The 20,307-nt window shown below is 44.2% G+C and overlaps 1 protein-coding gene across 3 annotated transcripts in view; it reads right to left on the bottom strand.

Annotated features, from left to right (window-relative positions):
* Positions 1–10,011: 10,011 nt before the first annotated feature.
* The window catches only part of CDYL (chromodomain Y like), a 248,439-nt gene continuing 238,143 nt past the window's right edge, over positions 10,012–20,307 (bottom strand). For all 3 annotated transcript variants that reach the window (XM_082731021.1, XM_082731023.1, XM_082731022.1), the window contains 3 exons: positions 18,528–18,738; positions 12,516–12,659; positions 10,012–11,662 (listed from right to left, as the gene is read on the bottom strand). In XM_082731021.1, coding sequence (XP_082587147.1) covers positions 11,504–11,662; positions 12,516–12,659; positions 18,528–18,738 — 514 coding nt within the window. In that variant the 3' untranslated portion in view covers positions 10,012–11,503. The remainder of the gene's footprint in view (positions 11,663–12,515; positions 12,660–18,527; positions 18,739–20,307) is intronic.

Genomic DNA, 20,307 nt, shown 5'->3' with positions numbered 1-20,307 from the left:
CCTCCAAGCTCAATCATGTGGGCGCGGGCGGGATTTACTCCTCTTGGATCGGTAGCCTGAGGGCCTCGGCTCCTCACGGGCTGTTGGTGGAAATCGCCCTCAGTTTCTCAGCTCATGGGCTACTCCTTACAGCACCTCCCAATCTGGCAGCCGGCTTCTCCAGAGGGAAGAAGATGAGGGAGTAAGAGGACAAGTGTGTGCAAGACAGAAGTCACAATCTTTCATAGCTAGATTTCAGAAGTGACACCCCAGCACATTGGCCATAATCTGTTTGTTAAAAATAAGGCACTTGGTCCATCCCACACAGAAGAAGAGGGGATTACACAAGAGTCTGAGTATTGGGAGCTGGGGTCATTGGGAGTCGATTTAGAAACTGCCTTCCATACTCACACTTAGGGCTTGCAGAGATGAATAACTCAGAGTCAGGTACCTGCTTGTTAAATTCCACGTCCTCATCGAGAATGTAAGAGGGTCAGATTCTATCATTTACTGAGCAGTGTCAAAATCTCCTACAATGGTTTTGTGCTTGTCCTTTTTTTTTTTCTTTTTGTAGTAGAGCTGTCAATTTTTGCTTTATGTGTTTTGAGGATAGGTTAAGTAGGGCACAAAAATTTGGTGTTTTAACTTCCCGTAGAACTCAGTCTGCTGTTATTATAAAGTAATACTTTTTTCTAACATGCTTTTTGCTTTAATAGTATTTTGATAATATGGTTATGGCAGGGTTTTGTTGAAGTTGTTGTTTGGTGTTTGCTCATTATGTATTTTCTACCTCTTTATTTTGAGCTTTTCTGTTTTTGACGTGTTTTTGTAAACATATATGTGTTTCCAGATATTTTCACATATCCAGTCCATTTTCATTTAATCTTATTAGTATTTTGAGCAAAATTCATTTCAACTATGTTTATTATTCATCCATTTTCATTCCTTTCTTATTTTGGATCATTTAAGTATTTTTCCAATTTCTCCCTATGTTAGTTTAGAGGATGTATACTCTTTTAAAAAAAATTGAGATAGAATTAAAATACCATAAAATTAACCATTTAAAAGTATGGTAGTCCATGATTTTTAGTATATTCACAAGGTTATGCAAACATCACCACTAATTCCAGATTGTTTCCATCAACCCAAAAGAAAACCAGGTACTTGTTAGCAGTCACTTTCTGTTCTTTTTCCCCTCCTCCACTTCCAGTTCCCTGGCAACCACTAATCTACTTTCTGTTTCTATGGATTTGTCTATTCTGGACATTTCATATAAATGGAATCATACAGTATGTGGCCTTTTGTTTCTGGCTCCTTTCCTCTACTTAGCATAATGTTTTCTAGGTTCAATACCATTGTAGAATGTATCAATACTTCCTTTATTTTTGTTGCCAATTAACAGTTCATAATTTGGATGTATCATATTTTGTTTATTCATTCACTAGTTGATGAACATTTGGGCTTTTCCCACTTTTTGGTTATTATGAATAACGGCACTATGAAGATTTGTATACACTGTTTGGTTAAAAGCTTGTTTTCAATTCTTTTGGGTATATAACTAGGAGTACATTTAACTGCAGAGTTACATAGTAACTCTATGTTTAACTTTTTGTGGAGCTGCCAAGCTGTTTTGTGTTGTGGTTGCACCAATTTGCATTTCTACTAGCAACGTAGGAAGAGTCCAATTTTTCCATATTTTCCTTGATATTTGTTATTTTCCATTATAGCCATCCTGGTGTTTTAAAGTGGTATCTCATTTGATTTTTATTTCTGTAATGATTAATGATATTAGTATCATCTTTTCATGTACTTATTGACCATTTGTATATCTTTGGTGAAATGTCTATTCAGATCTTTTTTTTTTTTTTTTTTTTTAAGTCTTCCTATTGTTAAGTTGCAAGATTTTTTATTTTCTGGGCACTAGACCCTTATCACACACATAATTTGAAAATGCTTTCTCTCCATTTTATGAGTTGTTTTTTCACTTTCTTGGTAGTGTCCTTTGAAGTACAAAGGTTTAACAAAATTTTAAAAATGTAATCTAATTTATTGTTTTCTTTGGTTGTCTGTACTTTTAATGTGATATCTGAAAAATCATTGCCTAATTCAAGATCATGAAATTACACCTATGTTTTCTTCTAAGTTTTATACTTGCAGGTCCTACACTTAAATTTTGGTCCATTTTGAGTTAATTTTTGTATATGATGAGTCCAACTTGATTCTTTGACATGTGGATGTCCAATTGTCTCAGAACAATTTGTTGAAAAGACTTATTTTCCATTGGATGATCTTGGCACCCTCATTGAAAATCAATTGTTTATAGATGTATGGGTTTATTTTTGGGCTTTCAATTCTATTTCATTGATCTGTGTGTGTATCCGTAGGCCAGTATCACCCTGTCTTCATTACTGTAGCTTTGTAGTAAGTTTTGAAATTGGGAAGTGTGAGCCCTCCCGATTTGTCTTCACTTTCAAGATTGAATTGGCTATTCTGTGTCCTTTGCATTTCTATATGAATTTTAGGACTAGCTTGTCCATTTTTCATGCAAAAAAGGAGGTTGTAATTTTTTATATTGATCTCAATAAATCTGTAGATAAATTTAGTTTATCCATTTTAACAAGGTATCTTCCAGTACATGAATGCTTTTTATTTAGGTCTTCTTTAATTTTTTTTTTTAAGGTTTTATTTATTTGAGGGGGAGAGTGAGAGAGAGCACAAGAACAGGGTGAAGGGCAGAGGGAGAGGCAGGCTTCCCATTGAGCAGGGAGCCTGAGGCAGGACTCAATCCCAGGACCCTGAGATCATGATCTGAGCCAAAGGCAGACGATTGACCAGCTGAGCCTCCCAGGCACCCTAGGTCTTCTTTAATTTCTTTCATTAGTGTTTCATAGTTTCCAGTGTACAAGTTTGCACTTCTTTGATTAATTTATTCCTAAGTATTTTATTATTTTTATTCTATTATGAATGAAATTAATTTTATTTTCAGATTTAGTGATAGTGTATGGAAATACAACTGATTTTTGTGTATGTATCTCATATCCTGCAACCTTACTGAGCTTATTAGTTCTAAGAGGTTTTTTGGTGAATTTCTTATTGTTTTCTATATATAAGATCATGTTATATGCAAATAAACAGATTTACTTCTTCCGCCCCCACCTGGATGTCATTTATTTCTTTTTCTTGTCTAATTGTTCTGGCTAGAACTTTTGAGTACAGTGTTGAATATAAGTGGCAAAGGCAAACATCTTTGTCTTGTTCCTGATTTTAGGGTGAAAGTTTTCAACTGCATCATTAAGTATGATGTTAACTGTGGGTTTCTATAGATGTCCTTTATCAAGCTGAGGAAATTCCCTTCTGTTTATTTTTATTGTGATGGCTGTTGGATTTTAAAAATGCTTTCCTGCATTTATTGAGATGATCATATAATTTTATTCTTTATCTGTCTATCTACCTATCATCTATCTATTTTGAACCAAAGTTGCCGTCATGAACCCACTTGGTGATGGTGTATCATTTTTATATAGTGCCAGATTATTTTGTTGAGAATATTTGCATCTATATTGTAAGGGACAATGATCTATAGTTTTCTTTTTTTTTTTTTTTAAGATTTTATTTATTTATTTGACAGAGAGAGATCACAAGTAGATGGAGAGAGAGGCAGGCAGAGAGAGAGAGAGGGAAGCAGGCTCCGTGCTGAGCAGAGAGCCCGATATGGGACTTGATCCCAGGACCCTGAGATTGTGACCTGAGCCGAAGGCAGCGGCTTAACCCACTGAGCCACCCAGGCGCCCTAGTTTTCTTGAGATATCTTTGTATGGTTTTGGTATTAGAACTGACCACATGGAATATGTTAGAAAGTGTTCCCTCTTATTCTATTTTTTGCAAGCATTTGTGAAGGATTGATATTGATGACTTTTTAAGCATTTGATAGAATGAATGAATGAAGCCTGGTCCTGTTTTTTTCTTGGTGGGAAGCTTTTTGATTACTGAACCCATCTCTTTGCTTGTTATAGGTGTGTATGCAGGTTTTCTATTTCTTCTTAAGTCAGTTTCAGTAGTTTCCATCTTTTAGGAATTAATTCACCTCATATAGTTTACCTGGTATTTTGGCATACCATTGTTCACAGTATTCCCTTATAATTCTTTTTATTTCTATAAGGTTGATTGTACTGTCTCTTTTTTACTCCTGGTTTTAGTAATTTGGATATTCTCTCTTTTTCCCTTGGTCAGTCTCATTAAGCTTTTCAAAGAAATTTCCTTGATTTTTTTTATTGTTTTTACATTCCTCATTTCATTTATATCTGCTCTAATCATTTTTATTTCCTTCATTCTGTTTGCTGTGAGTTTAGTTCGCTCTTCTTTTTCTAGTTTCTTAAGGTAGAATGTTAGATTATTGATTTGGTATCTATTTTTCTATTTTTAAAATATAGGTGTTTTGTTATTTTTTATGTTTTGTTACATTGGGTTTTCAATTTCATTCATCTCTGAATCTTTTCTAATTTCTCTTGCAAAAGTTTGTTTTAAGAATGTGAGGTTTAGGGTGCCTGAGTGGCTCAGTGGGTTAAGCCACTTCCTTCGGCTCAGGTCATGATCTGGTCCTGGGATTGAGTCCTGTATTGGGCTCTCTGCTCAGCAGGGGGCCTGCTTCCCTTCCTCTCTCTGCCTGCCTCTCTGCCTACTTGTAATCTCTCTGTCAAATAAATAAATAAATTCTTAAAAAAAAAAAAAGAATGTGAGGTTTATAAAGAGGTAAAGGATCTGTACTCGAGGAACAACAGAACACTCATGAAAGAAATTGAAGAAGACACAAAAAGATGGAAGACCATCCCATGCTCTTGGATCAGAAGAATAAACATTGTTAAAATGTCTATACTGCCTAGAGCAATCTACACTTTTAATGCCATTCTGATCAAAATTCCACCGGTATTTTTCAAAGAGGTGGAGCACATAATCCTAAAATTTGTATGGAATCAGAAGAGACCTCAAATCGCTAAGGAAATGTTGAAAAACAAAAATAAAACTGGTGGCATCACGTTACCTGATTTCAAGCTTTACTACAAAGCTGTGATCACCAAGACAGCATGGTACTGGCATAAAAACAGACACATAGACAGACCAGTGGAACAGAGTAGAGAGCCCAGATATGGACCCTCAACTCTATGGGCAAATAATCTTCGACAAAACAGGAAAAAATATGCAGTGGAAAAAAAACAGTCTCTTCAATAAATGGTGCTGGGAAAACTGGACAGCTATATGTAGAAGAATGAAACTCGACCATTCTCTTAAACCTTACACAAAGATAAACTCAAAATGGATAAAAGACCTCAACGTGAGACAGGAATCCATCAGAATCCTAGAGGAGAACATAGGCAGTAACCTCTTCGATATCAGCCATAGCAACATCTTTCAAGATATGTCTCCAAAGGCAAAGGAAACAAAAGTGAAGATGAACTTTTGGGACTTTATCAAGATCAAAAGCTTCTGCACAGCAAAGGAAACAGTCAACAAAACAAAGAGGCGACCCACAGAATGGGAGAAGATATTTGCAAATGACAGAACAGACAAAAGGTTGATATCCAGGATCTAGAAAGAACTTCTCAAACTCAACACACACAAAACTGATAATCATATCAAAAAATGGGCAGAAGACACGAATAGACACTTCTCCAATCAAGACATACAAATGGCTATCAGACACATGAAAAAATGTTCATCATCACTAGCCATTAGGGAGATTCAAATTAAAACCACATTGAGACACCACCTTACACCAGTTAGAATGGCCAAAATTAGCAAGACAGGAAACAATGGGTTTTGGAGAGCATGTGGAGAAAGGGGAACTCTTTTAACACTGTTGGTGGGAATGCAAGTTGGTGTAGCCACTTTGGAGAACAGTGTGGAGATTCCTCAAGAAATTAAAAATAGAGCTTCCCTATGACCCTGCCATTGCACTACTGGGTATTTACCCCAAAGGTACAGATGTAGTGAAAAGAAGGGCCATCTGTACCCCAATGTTTATAGCAGCAATGGCCACAGTCGCCAAACTGTGGAAAGAACCAAGATGCCCTTCAACGGACGAATGGATAAGGAAGATGTGGTCCATATACACTATGGAGTATTATGCCTCCGTCAGAAAGGATGAATACCCAACTTTTGTATCAACATGGACGGGACTGGAAGAGATTATGCTGAGTGAAATAAGTCAAGCAGAGGGAGTCAGTTATCATATGGTTTCACTTATTTGTGGAGCATAACAAATAGCATGGAGGACATGGGGAATTAGAGAGGAGAAGGGATTTGAGGGAAATTGGAAGGGGAGATGAATCATGAGAGACTATGGACTCTGAAAAACAACCTGAGGGTTTTGAAGGGGCGGGGGGGGGGGTGGGAGGTTGGGGGAACCAGGTGGTGGGTATTGGGGAGGGCATGTATTGCATGGAGCACTGGGTGTGATGCAAAAACAATGAATACTGTTATGCTGAAAAGAAGTTAAAAAAAAAAGAATGTGAGGTTTAATTTCCACATTTTTCTATTTTCTAAATTTGTCACTGATCTCTAACTCCACTGTGGTTGAAGGATTCACTTTCTATGATTTGAATCCTCTTAAATTCACTGAGACTTGTTTTATTGTCTAGCCTATGTTCTGTTCTGGAAAATATTCCTTGTGCCTTTGAGAAGAATATGTATTCTGCTGCTGGGTGGAGGGTTCTGTAGATGTGTGTGTTAGGTGTACATTTTTAAACTGAAGTACAATTGACATGCAGTATCTTATTAATTTCAGTTATACATCATAGTGATTCAGTATTTTTATATATTATGAAATGATCCCCACAATAATTCTAGTTACCTATATAGTCTATATTGTTGTTCAGGTGTTCTATTCCCTTGTAATCTTATGTCTAGTTGTTTTATCCAGGATATTTCACATAGGTGATTATATATATAGTAGTATGTAGTCTATATGCATATTGGTATAGATACACATTGCCTAGTTTTAGAATACAATGTAAAATTAGGAAAATAGAAATTAATGTCAAAACTCATTATACCTTAGCTTTTATTTTTAAAAATGCTTGTATTAAAGAACTTACTAGTCATCTAAGGACATGAAATGGCTCTAAGATCATAATGTTGGCTTTTAACTCAAGTTTTCTACCTCACCAAAAAAGTAACTTTTCAACCAAGGCTCAAATCCATTTTCAGCGTCTTCAGAGATACTGTCAGGAATGTTCTGGCGAACAGGGAGGAGTTTCCTGGGATATAGTCAGGCCTGCCTCTGTTGCCAAATACGGAGGATGTTTATTTCTAGATGCCAGCATTGAAGGCTTTGTGGACTGGTCTAGCTCCTCCAGATGCAGAAATAGTTTGTAAACCACCAAAACTCTCTAGGTTGGGCAAGCCTCGACTGGAAAAAGCCCTCAATCCCAAGCTGCCAACAGCCTAACCCACCCACTGTGGCCCACTGCCACCCCCAGAATCACGTCCATGAGATGCCAGAATGCATTGAGTTCTCCAGGCCACGCTCCTACCCATCACCACTCACAGGCACAGACAAAATTAAGTGACCTGGGTCAAATACCCCAGATGCATGGATCTCAGCTCAGGGATGGTGATTTTTTTCATGTACACCCAAGCACTAAGAATTTTTAAGCTTTCTGAGTGATTCTAATGTGCAACAAAGTTTGATAAGTACCGCCCTACACTACCTGTAGCCAGTGTCCATTTCAAGTTGATTTTGGCCGGTGAAGGTGTTGAGGAAGGCAGGCAGGAAGACAGCCATGGAGTGTGAAGAGCACTAGTGACTCCTGGATGCCATGCCACTTATGCGCTGTCCTTACAAGAAAGTCACCTGACACCTTTAGTCTCGGTTTCCTTGTGTACGAACAGACGCATGCCACGTCACAGATCCTCTCCAACTGTCCAGCCCTGGGCTTTACTCCAGGGCAAAGGCCTCCTGCAGGCTTGCACCTGGCCAGAGTCTCTATTCCTGAGGGCTAGCACCTGGCGTGTTTGGGAGGCCTCTGGAGTTCCTCTAGGACATGAAAGGCCTGGACTGGGAAAGGTAGTTATGGGAGAACAGAACGATCAGTAACAGAGAGGCCACCACCTGGACTAGTTGGATTTAGGGAAAGCAGATGAGACTGAGCTTCCTGAGAGCAGTAACAGACTCAGCTGACAGAGTCCCACAGCCCCAAGCTGTCCTGTCTCTACGGTATGTGTTTGTATTTGGTTAAGTGCCAATTCTCCTGCAGCATACATAATTTCCTTCCTCTGGAGAGTAACATTTATTCCTATTAGCAGAAGTGAGTAAGTCCTGTAGGAGTGGGTTAAAACCTCCGTGGTGTGGCCAAGGGAGAGAGCTGGCCCCTGGCCCACTGGACTCTTGTTTTGCCCAGAGACCTGGGTTACCCCTCCTTCACTCCCAACCAAGCAAAGAGGCCAAGGAGTGGTATAGGAGCAGCCTGGCCAGCAGCCCTCCAGGCTTCTCTCCTCTTACATCACGGGCACAATTTCCTTCAAACATCTTTGAAGTCCAGTGTTCCTTTGTTCCTGGTCATCAGGATACCTTTAGTCTCAGTCTTCAGGATACCTGGTCTTCAGAGTCGCCAGAAATTACATCAGCCTACCAAAAGATTTTCTTGAGAGCTCTCATTTTATAGTGACTGCATATTTATAGTACTTTAATCCTCTCTGGAAATGGGAGTTCTCTCAAAAAACCCATGAGCTGAAACCCAAAGGTGTTTGAACAGCGCCTGGCACATCCGGCAATGTACGTGCTGTTTCACCATTAGCACAGCCGAGGAATGGAGACCAGGAAGGGTCGGCCCTGGTCAGAGGCTTTCCCGCCTTTCACCTCTACCTGCCAAGGGCTGAGCAGTATCTAAACCTAGCAGCTGGGAAGCACTGGGGAAGAGGACCCCAGAAGCAGAAAGGAGCCTGGTTTTTGAGCATATCCTTTTGACTTCTTAAGCACACAATGGGTGTTTTTGATGTTAAGTTGCTCTACAACATGCTTCGTTCACCAAAGGTTTATAAATACTTTATTCTTTTTATACAGCTGGGTATTCATTGTATTGTGTGACCGAATTGTTTACTCCAACCCTACTGATGAATGTGTATGCCATTTCCAGCTTTCCACTGTTAGGGAAAACCCGGGGATCAATTTAATTGTCTATGTATCTTTGTTCTCATACATCCTGCAAGAATTCAGTCCTTATGATGAATCCTTATACATGGAATTGCTAGATTCTGTACAATTCTCCTCTGAAGGTGAACCAATTTAGACTTCCACCAAACTGAAAGACAGCATTTCCTGCCACCGTCACTAACGCTGGGCACGAACATCAGGATTTAAAGTTATCAGTTCTTCCTCCTGGTTGGGCTCTATTCATAAACCAGATGTTGGAACATGAAAGTTTTGCTTCAGAGAAGGCGGCATGTGGCCAATATGGCCTGGAGAAGGCAAAATCCAGGATGGTATAGTCAGAGCCCCAGTGTAAGGAGAACCCAACTGAATCAGTTCCCTGTTTGTAAATTCCAGGAAACAGACAGTATGGGTTGCTGCCAGGGTGCCTGTTTGGCCACCTTGTCCTGGGCTGGAAGCCAGATCCCACTGGAGGTGAAGTATTTCATACTTCAGGTTCTCTATGAAACAGGAATGAAAACACATACGTTGTAGGTTTGGACAAAGAATTAAGTTAAAACTCCCTTAATATTAAGTTAATCACCGAAGCTTACATGTGATACAATGTAAAGTTCAGAAATAGGCAGAAGTAGGTAACGTCATTAGGAATACGCTTCTCTGACAGAGGAGTGAGAAGATGGACACAAAGTTCAGAAAATGGCAGCCTGGAGGGGAGTACGGGGGCGACGCTTGTCAGACTCGAGCTCCTCGCCAGTTACAGTCCAGCAGGCGCTCCTTACTCTCCAAACTCTAGAGAAGCCGTGTGCCCCCATGCGTTATACCTCATGAGAAAGACTGAACGTCCCCTGAGAAACTTCAGGAGTGAAGAATGAGGCGAACATTTCAAATGTGTTAAGAAATATTAGTTTTATTTAACCAGTTTTCACAGCTGAATATTTATTCTATAAAAACTTTACAGATTGTACAGTTTATTATATATATAGTTCAAACTACGGAACGAAAAAGTAGGTCCCACAGATGCAAAAATACTGCACCAACCAATCCAGGGTAAAGGCAGATTTACACACTGTACAGCTCTCCACATGGCCGGGAGGTGGTCGGTTCTAAGTATAAACTTCCAAACTGTACAAAAATAAGGTTTTGATTTTATTTCATTCTTCATACATTCAATATGATTGCAAGCTCAGAAGCCTAACTAATAATAGGCGTCTGTAATCGGGAGCAGTCCCCACTCCTGAAAGGAATGTGAATGTCTATTTACACAGGGCACTCTTGGACACCACACTGTACTCCGCATCGTGCGTAGACATGAGAGCAGAGACCAGGAACATGGAACATTGAATATAAGGTAGTTCTTTTTTTTTTTTTTCTTTTTAAAGGAGTTTCTGCATTTAATAGTGTGCCAAAAGAATTTTAACTTATTAAATAAAATATATTCTAAGTGAACCTAAAAATTACACTTTATAAACATAAAAATACTTTTTTTTGGTGTAATACATCAATCGTATCTGCAGATAGAAAACCAAAACTGTATATAAAGTAGTATTTCTCACCCAGCAACAAGAAGCACTTATGTAGTTATTTTTTCAAAAGGGTCAGAAAAACTCTTTAAACTCCACTAAGACTAACTTATAACTTAGATATTCATACTCAAGCTATTCAGTGATTCACTAATACTGTAAAACAAGCTTTCTTCCGGAAAGACAGTGTTTCTTGGTGTTAACTGGGGACTTATTAAAAAGGAAGAATCAATGGATTTTCCAGCACGAATCCTAAGCGTACTTTAGTTGAGGGGTATGTTCGTCAGCGGGTTTTTCATCAAAATACTTATTCTACTAGATAAGTTTCGCTTTTGACTTGGGACATTTAATCTCTGAGGTATCCGTACCTTTCTGGAGACAAAGGCACGTCTCAGATCTTTCTGTATCTCTGAATGGGGCAGGAGAGAGGAGGCTGGCTAATACCTCTTTAGATTCTGTGTTCTAGAAGGAAAAAATCAGGAAAACAAACATTATTCCAGACCTCTCTGCCACCCAAAACCAGCAAAACACACTTCGCTTCTTTTTTATACAGTACTAGCTAAAGATAACAAAAATTAGAGCTTTGAAGAGCAGTCTAGAGCTCACCAGTATACTTTTATACTTGTGTGTATATGAAGTATAAAATAATGACGTTTGGACAAAGGAGTTTTATAGTTATTTATTTTAAAGTTACAGTACTTAAAAACTCCTTGATAATAAATAGCCTGGAAGTCGCAAGTCCTGCTTCCAAGCGTGCGCTGAGAGTGAACTTGCATCAGGCCGTGAGGAGGGAGGAGGGCAACCTGGCGCCACCGAAGTCTCGCTCTGCAGTTCCCGTGTCCCCAGCAGCCACCGCCCATCAGAACTCATCGATCTTCCGCTGCAGGTACTTGAGCATGGAGTCCATGCCCTGCGCCGAGCCCCAGATCTTCTTCAGCACCTCGCACTCCCGCTCGTTGGCCTGCTCCAGCTCCAGCTTCATGTTACAGCGCACGAGGGCCTTTGACTCTTCCAGCACCTGCAGCGGATGAGCAGCAGCGGGTTAGCAAGGACGCGTGTCCGCAAGCACCAGCCCACCTGTCCCCAGAGTCACGGAGGCAGTTATCCACCTTGAGGAATTCCCTGTTGAAATCAGGCTACAGACATTCCCTCACGACACTCGTCAGGCCTGAGATAGGGCTGTGCTGTGTGCTGTGTATCGGGCGGATTCTCAACCGCTCAGCCGCTGAGCTCTCTAGGGAGAGCCGTGCTGTTTGCAGCCCAGCCTCCCCGCCCCTGCCCCGCCGAGACCGACTGACCAGGCCCGGGTCCCGTGCTGGGCACGGACCCTTGGGATGCTCTGTGCAAACTCTATGAACACCCGCCGAGGGGATTTTCTAACCAGGCTTTAATCTTAATGACAGGGAGAGTCTAGATGGGAGTCATGTCAGTTAATCCTCGGTACCATTCATCTTCTAATTTGCTAAATGCAATCCTGATACCGGACAGAATGTTATCCAGCACAGTTGTCAAACGGAAGCTCAATATCCACTGTGGGGGCCTGGTGGGGGGCAAACATAACTTAGAGGAAAGAGCTTTGGAAAAAGGAAAGAACTATACAGATGGTTCTGGTAGAGTTTTACAGGACACTGAGGAATCCGTCAATCTCTGAAACGTATTCCTTTCACTCAGGCCTCTGCAGCCGAGAGGACGAGGTGAGCCCGTCCGGAGTGGCGGCGCCAGGGTTAGCTCCGCTGCATTTCCCATGCAGGTGGCTGAGCCGGGAGCAGAGCAGGAGGACGCCGGAAAAACCGCCACACGGGGGAGCTCTCTGGAAGAAAGGCCATGGCGGAGAGAAAGGTCATATATGTAAGAGAATGAATTCCACCTACAACTGGGTTACAGGAGGCAAGCTCCTTGATGCGAACCATGACTTCTTGGGTGAAGGTGCCAGGCCAAAACACCTGCGAGACCAGGCCTTTGCCGCACGCCTCTTGTGCTGTCAGCTTCCGTCCACTGAGCAACATTTCATTCGCCTGAAAGGAAGAAGAGTTGATACTGGTTTGAGATGTGAGGTGGAGGCAGGCAGAAAAGACCCGACCTGAAAATTCATCTAAAAAATTCAAATCGAGGACGGGTATGGGAAAGTGCAGGCCGCCCCGGGGACTCGCTGGCCTTCCTCCAGGCTTCCAGCTAATGGGCACTGTTCTGGAGCCTGTGCACGAAGAAGAAACCCAACAAGGCACAATCAGTTATGCAGATGAGAAGTAACATACTGACTGGGAATTAAAAAAAAAAAAGTAATACAGAATCACAGGGGCAAAAGCAAGCAATCTCACTTAGAGAAGGTCTATTTGTTGTGAGCTTGAAGTTCCTGGCACGTCCCTCTCCAGCTGCAGTCTCCTTCCCAGTGGCAGCCATTCCCACATGTGAAGTCACTCAGTACCCAAAACAGTATCCTGGGAAACTGAGGCATCAGCAAAGCTAGACAATTTATAGTTTTAGGGATCCAAATCAGTCACAGAATTACTACTCAAGATTTTCTCTCTCAGAGGCCAATGGTGAGTTCTTCTCAATAAATACAGACAATGTTCGAAGGACAGTGACTATTTCTGCTCAAGTATAACTCAGAAGGCCACATTTTACCACTCGGACATTAAAGTAAGAAACTATTCAGCACCCGAAGGCATCCAAAATGAGCACTACTGTAGTCTCCTTAGAAGGGTCTGACTATAGTTACTTCAAATGAGTCAGTGGAGGAAATTAACACTTATTTTTATTCAAGAGAAAGTATATAATGCATGTGTGTGTGTATGTATATATATGGACCTGACTTTAACTTTGTCTTGGATTCCGTATCAGTTAAGGTCTCAACACTATGTGCACAGAGTTTAGCTCATTCAAATCACAGGCTCATAGATATCAAAATAGGGAGAAAACCCATATTACAAGGAAACCTTGTGCCGTTCTGAGGTGACAATTTCCTGTCTGCAGTCTATCTTGCTAACCTTCCCGAATACTCTGATGGTCATGGTGAAGACTTGATCATAATTTCCTGCTACTGAGGTAAAGTACACTCTTAGAGGAGAACTCTTTTCTTAGAGGTAAACTAGAGGCAAACTAAAGCCTCCTATAAATGCATCGAGATGTTTACTGCACATGAAACGCACAGCGTGGACGACACCCAAAGGAGAAGAGCTGGCAAAGGAACTGTCTGCCTGACTTGCTGTCCTTTCAACACAGGCGAGGATGGAGAACAGGGTGAAGAGCTGGGTCCCCACAAGGACTAAAGTCCTTCACACTCATGATTTCTTTTGGCGCCAACGTAGACCTGTTACTTGTGTCAAGTCTTGGGCAAAGTCACAAATATTTGAAGAGATCAGAGATGTTCTATTTGAAATCCCCCGTACGAACATCCTCTTCTTAGTGAAAAAGAGGTCTAAAATAAACAAGCCGAAGTCAGAGGCCTGACTTGGCCTTACTAATAGCTGTTGAGATTGTTCTTAAGAGGAAGGACCTAACTGTGATGAGAGAGGGTGACAGGAGTGCTGCCAGAAGGGCCTGGTGGGAAGTGCTCTAGTTTTCCTAGTTTGTGCTTCTCTCACGCTTGACACACAGCAGGCCACACCACAAGGACATCATTTAAGTGAAGATTAAGTATGTTTTCAAGACCAGCTTGAACCACAGGGTCTTAGCTCGAGTTGTGGATGCGAACATGTGCCTGTGGAGAGTGTGGTGTGGCGAAGAGCAAGTCTCCACGCGTTCCCTCTCCAGCCCCTCTGTGGGCCTGTGCCCCCATCCTGTCACTTCTCTCAATGGTACTCTTGGCCCTCTGGAGGTAGAACAGAGCCCTACCATGGTTCCCTTCCTCCCTTCTCCCTTTCCATGATTCCCACATAGTTGTGCTAGCCAACTGGGTCTCCTGCCACACGGTGACCCGTCATTGCCGCTACACTGTCCTTTCAAAGCCGGGCTAACTCTGTGGCTGTAGTCCCTGAAGAGTCTTTCCCGACTTAGTCTTCTCTGCTCCTGATGGCTGGATGGGCAGGCCAACAAAGGACAAGTCAGGCTTCACCCAAGAGCATGGAAGTGGACCTGATCGTGGTCGTTAGTACTCATGTAAGTGCAGGCAGTGAGCTGGCTTAACTGACAGCAGTAATACCGTAAGATTAGTCAAATTGAACACACTCGGTTTGAATGAGCATGTTCTCATTTGCTCCATTTCCAGTAGTTTTTTAAAAAGATTTTACTTATTTGACAGAGAGAGGAGGAACACAAGCCGGGGGAGTGGGAGAGAGAGAAGCAGGCTTCCTGCCGAGCAGGGAGCCTGATGCAGAGCTCGATCCCGGGACCCTGGGATCATGACCTGAGACGAAAGCAGATGCTTAGTGATGGAGCTACCCAGGCGCCCCTATTTCCAGTAGTTTTAACATGAGAGGTTTCTAACTTGTACCCAAGAAACAGATTTGCAAAGATATGGTCATTGGAAATTTACAGGCTGCCCTTTTGTTCCAAGATGGTCAACCATTTTTAAAGTTATAGATGAGTGAGAAATGCCAGAGAAAAGAAGAGTTTTCTTTCAGCCCAAAAGACCACATTAAGAGGTGTGGTGAGGAAACCTGACTGGCTTGGGTGGGAGGGTTTGGGGAGAGAGCGCACACACAAGCAGAGGGAGGGGGAAGCAGGCTCCCTGCTGAGGAAGAAGCCCAATGGGGGACTCAATTCCAAGATCCTGGCATTATGACCTGAGGCCCAAGGCAGACGCTGACCCTCTGACCCACGCAGGCGCCCCGGGTTGGGGAGCTCTGAACCTCATGGAGGCAGCATCTCTGCCACTTGCTCTCTCAGGTCAGGCTCTCAACTCCCAAACCTGGGGTAGCCCTGCCTCAGGCTGCCCCAACGGAAACTCATGCACACCAGAAGCTCCCCAAGGGGACTTGGCACGTGGGACGTCACTTCCAATGAACGCTGTCACGGCATGCCTCCCCAGCAGCATTCACTTGCTTTCCGCAGACAGGTTTTAGTCCAGCGCTCTGCACTTTCTGAGTCAACTTTAACCTCTCTGCTCTTGCTTCAGGGCAGGGTTTCCCGGCCGGGCACCCAGCCCGCCTCCACGGTGACAGCCGGTCTCCGTGCAGCAGCGTGGGCCTGCAGGGAGGAGGAGGCGGGACACGGCGCTCCGGGGGAGAAGAATAAGCAGGAACTGACGTGTTTCCAAGAGCTGCCCAGGGAGGGAAACGCGCCCGCCGGACGAGCAGCCGTTCGCCTCGTCATGGCTTCCCACTCTTCAGTGCTCTGAGGGCGATGGGCTCAGGGGCAGCTTCTGGCCCAAGGACTCCCATTTCAGGACGTCTTTGCCCCAGATGGGCTTGAATGTCCATTTGCCCCAGTCTGCTCCTCCCGGGTATCCGTGTCAACATCCGACCTCTCCTTGGACCGGTCACTTCAGCCCCCTCTTGAGGAAGGACTCAGGCTGCGCAGAGAAGGCTTTCACTGACGGCAAGGAGTCTTCACTGCCGGAGGGGGGAGTGGCTGTCAGGGAGCAATCTGTTTCACGGTGAAAACTCAGAGTGAACTTGAAGTAATTTTCCTGGTAACGACTCTACCACCAGAACCAGGTAGCAGTACCTGCTACGGTGGTGCGGCGTGGTGCACACAAGACCCAGGACCCAGACGGGGCCCCACCTCTTCATCCGTGACACACGGAGCAGCACCCCGGGGTGGACACCCGGACGCCTTGGCCCAGGAACGCTTGTTGCCCCGCGGCCAGGAGCGCCGCTCGCAGGGGCCTTCTGGGATGGCTCCTCGGTGCAGCCGCATCCCACAGAGCAGGCTCAATGCAGCGGGGCCCACGTATGCCCCAGGGCTCCCTGTGGGCTCAGGGGGAGTCGTGCCAGGGCGTTACCACAGCTCACCCTTGCCCTCCGCCACTCCTGCCTCCTCCCTGCCCCGCCACAGAGGCGGACTCTGTGTCCTGGGTGCCCAAATCCCTCTCAGCCTCTGCTTCTAGAGAAACTAACTTCGTCAGGCGTGGGAATGGGAGAGAAAGAGGTGATGAGATGGCTTTGGGAGCAAGATCGCTCCCTGGCTGGCTGGTAGAGAGCACCCCTCACAGGGTGCCCCGAGCCCATGGCCCTGGTGGTGGTTCAAGTGCAAAACCCCTCAGGGATGAGGGCTCAGTAACTGCTATTTGCGTTGACGCGGGCAGAGGGGCTCCTGGGTAGCAAGAAGGCAGAGAGCACAGACCCAGACCCAGGACTTACTAGTGTGAGGAGCCCAGCCCCCGAAAGGTGAGTCGCCCGCCAAGGAGGATCTGCTCTCTCTAACGTTAGCATCTTCTAGGACACCTTACAAGACCCAAACCGGAAAACTACCATCAACACAGTACTAGGAGTCAACCACAGACTGCCTGCAAAGTTTGCGGATTTTCCTAAGACAGTCCTTCCTCTGATCCTGAAGTGAGTCAGAGAGCCCTGCTTCTGCACGGCACTGTCAGCCCCCGTCCCTTCCAGTGTGGGGCAGCGCCTAGGTCTTCCAGTGAGTTCTCTGACCCATGGCACTTGGGCAGGGCCCTGCACAGTGTCTGCAGACCATGCCACAGCCCGGGCTTGTCTGGTGCTCCATCCGCACCAGATGGAGGTGATGCCCACAGGGCAGGACTCGCGTGGAGCGATGCCACGTGGCTCTCGCTGCAGCAGGTCAGGGGCCAACAACGGGGCCTGTTTCCGGGGACTCTGACCACTCAGTAAGGTGATGCCTGCCAGGCTTCTCTACTGTAAAGTTACTATTTTTCCCACCATAAATAATGCGAGAATGTAAATATCCATTTTCTCTTCATACTTTTACCTGCTAACTTTAAGATCTAGGCAGTTCTTGCCTGTAATGATTACCAGTGGCTAATCCTTCTCTTCTACATCTTTCCCTGGGAAGCATAGCTCTCCTCAATGTGTATGAAGAGGTGGGTACGAGGGGCCAAGGGGTGGACTGTGGTGGACATGGGGGTGTGCTGCTGAGGTCTGTCCAAGGGAGGTCTTGCTGTCCCAGCTGCTGGGAGTGCTGTCAGCAGCCAGTCTTCAGCTCCTTTGGGGATCGCCCTCTGTTGCATAGAGGGCGCCCCATCCACGGTCACAGCACTCCTCCTGGGCAGCCCACACTTGGCGTTGAGGGACATAGAGGAAGCAACCATTTCAGTCCACTATGGGACAACTGTGACAGGCCATACATGCTCCAGAGCTCCCCCCGTGGCCCGAGCTTTGGTGAGCCTGTCTTCCTGTCCAAGCCCCCTCCCGCTGCCATCCTGCCAACAGGTGAGGATTACTGACTATTTCTCCACCATGACAAACTCTTGTGAAGACCCTAACCCCAGACACCACCTACTTCATGGAGTAAGAAATGCAATCTGTGTAACTGCTTGAAAAAAATCAAAAGCTGCACACACACACTCTTACTATGGATGGATTAAACAGTTAAAAAAAAAAAAAAGGCTCCACAGTGAGATGGGAAGAGTTCTCTTATCCTAACCAAATTAGCTCCTTCATTGCTTTCTCTTAAGAGTGCTGCTCTTAGGTTATTAGGTCAACGACCTTTTGATGGCACACTCTGTTGTTTGAGTTACAAACTGGGTATTTACTAATAATGGATATCAGTGTCAATTACACAGAGAGAGACTGCTTGCGGAGTAAGGTCCTTCTCTAGGAAATGATGCAACCCAGTGTCAATAAATGTTCTACGAACCAAGATATGAAAACCTCTTATGATTTCATGACTTGAGAATACAAGTTAATGAAGAGAACTGAACTACAAGAGCATCTGAAAGGAAGGTCCCCACAAAATGACAATGACCAAACTGCATTTCTTCAGGAAGTTTTCTAGAGTAATTAAAAAAAAACAATAGAGGTACTCACAGACGCTCCTCCCATAATCTTGGGAAACATAACGGTGGAACAGCCATCTGGACTCTGTCCGAAGGTAGTATAGGGTGTTTGAAACCAAGCCTTTTCATTGGCCCAAACCACATCACAAAGAGGCAATATGGAGGCTCCTAGTCCAATGGCTGGGCCATTTACTGCTACAATTATAGGCTTCTTAAACTGAATGAAAGTATTCACGAAGTTTCTAAAATAAAAAAAATAAATGGGAAATTACTCAAAACATTGTGTATTTGAGCAACAGAAAAATCTACTATTACAGATACACCATACCAAGAGGTAAGCTCTATAAATATCAGTGTAAGCTGAGATTCCTTGAAGGCCTTCTCCTAGAAGCGAGCCATGGTCTTATTTACTGTATGCTGTAAAGTCCCGACGATATCCTGGATGCTACGCGACAGCGGCTACAGGACCTGCGTGAAGACTACGGGTCCAGTCAGAGGATGCTCGTGGATCTGCAGCTGGTCTTGGGGTCTAGGACTAATACATTTTTTCTCCACAACTTTTCTTCCCTTTAAGACATAAGAAGCCCGAAAAGCACTGTGGGCTTCCGATGACTAATCTAGAAGCTTTCGCAAAGAAAACCTGGCACAGGGCCTACCAAGACTGCCTGGTGTTGAGCAAAGACTAGGAGGCTGGAGTTATGACCCATGGGGTCGGGGTCTGGACTTGGTATGTGATTTCAGACAACTTGGGAACACCAGAGATTTAGATTTCCTGAGTTTGTCCAGAGTTAGATGGAAAGACTTGGGGGTATAGAAACAAGAAACTTCTAGGCTGGTTTAAGACTGGAGATCCAAGGAAGCACAGCAAGCAGCAGAGACAGCGCATGCTTATCCCACTGTGTGCTGTGGATGATGAATACAGCAGGACTGCAAAGGAGAGCAAGACTGGGGTAGGGCAGCCTTCACAGAGGATGTGGATTTCCAAACCGAGCCAGCGTGATTTCTGGATATGTTTTAGGATCAGATCAGGAAAGTAGCTGCTTTTCAATTCAGGGTAGGTTAGTGCCGCACCGTCCTGGGAATGCGCATCTTCTCCTACCACTGGAGTCTAATTTTGTGTTCGGAGATGGCTGCTTGTTGGATTTAACATGGTGAGGAAAAAGACAAGCACGCACCAAAAAAACCCAGAAGATAATTCCTTGCAGGCCGTCGGGAGTTCTAGCTCAGAATCCCAGAATTCTAAACTGGAACCCCATCTTTAGTTCCAGAAGGAACAATCTGGTTGCTCGCTACAACTCAGCAATTTCAAAGCCACAGCAAATCTCTTTAGATGATCTCTGGAAATCCTGGCTTAACATCTTAAGTGGTCTCCCCATCTCCCCAGACAGGGACACGAGGGATCATATATTTTTTGCAGGGGGCAGGTTAGGGAGGCCTGGGGCGTGTGTGCGTGCATGTGCAAAGAACAGAAGAGAGGATACATGGCAGAACTGGGAAGCTTGCAGGCTGAGCTCCTCGGAGGATTCTCCAAGGAGCCCTGCAGCCTGTGCAGACCTCAGCCCGGCCCCCAAGGTCCCCCAAGGTTCCTGGGATCTTTATATTGAGTAAGAACTGACTCCTTCAAATGAATGAGCTGCACAAGGACTTTTTAAATGAGAGCCTGAGGCGTTGTTAGAAACATCATACTGCGTTTTAATGATACAAAGGGAGCCAGACCACCTTTTAAATAGGTTCTTGAAATAATGTAGACAATTTACACTAAGCTGCTTCGCTTGTGCCACCTTTTGAGGATTTGGGGGGTCAATGACATG

The sequence above is a fragment of the Mustela nivalis genome, assembly GCF_964662115.1.
Source record: "Mustela nivalis genome assembly, chromosome: 5".
In the NCBI taxonomy this organism is placed as follows: Eukaryota; Metazoa; Chordata; class Mammalia; order Carnivora; family Mustelidae; genus Mustela; species Mustela nivalis.
The sequence above is the reverse complement of the archived record's forward strand: the minus strand, read 5'-3'. Positions and strand labels throughout refer to the sequence as shown.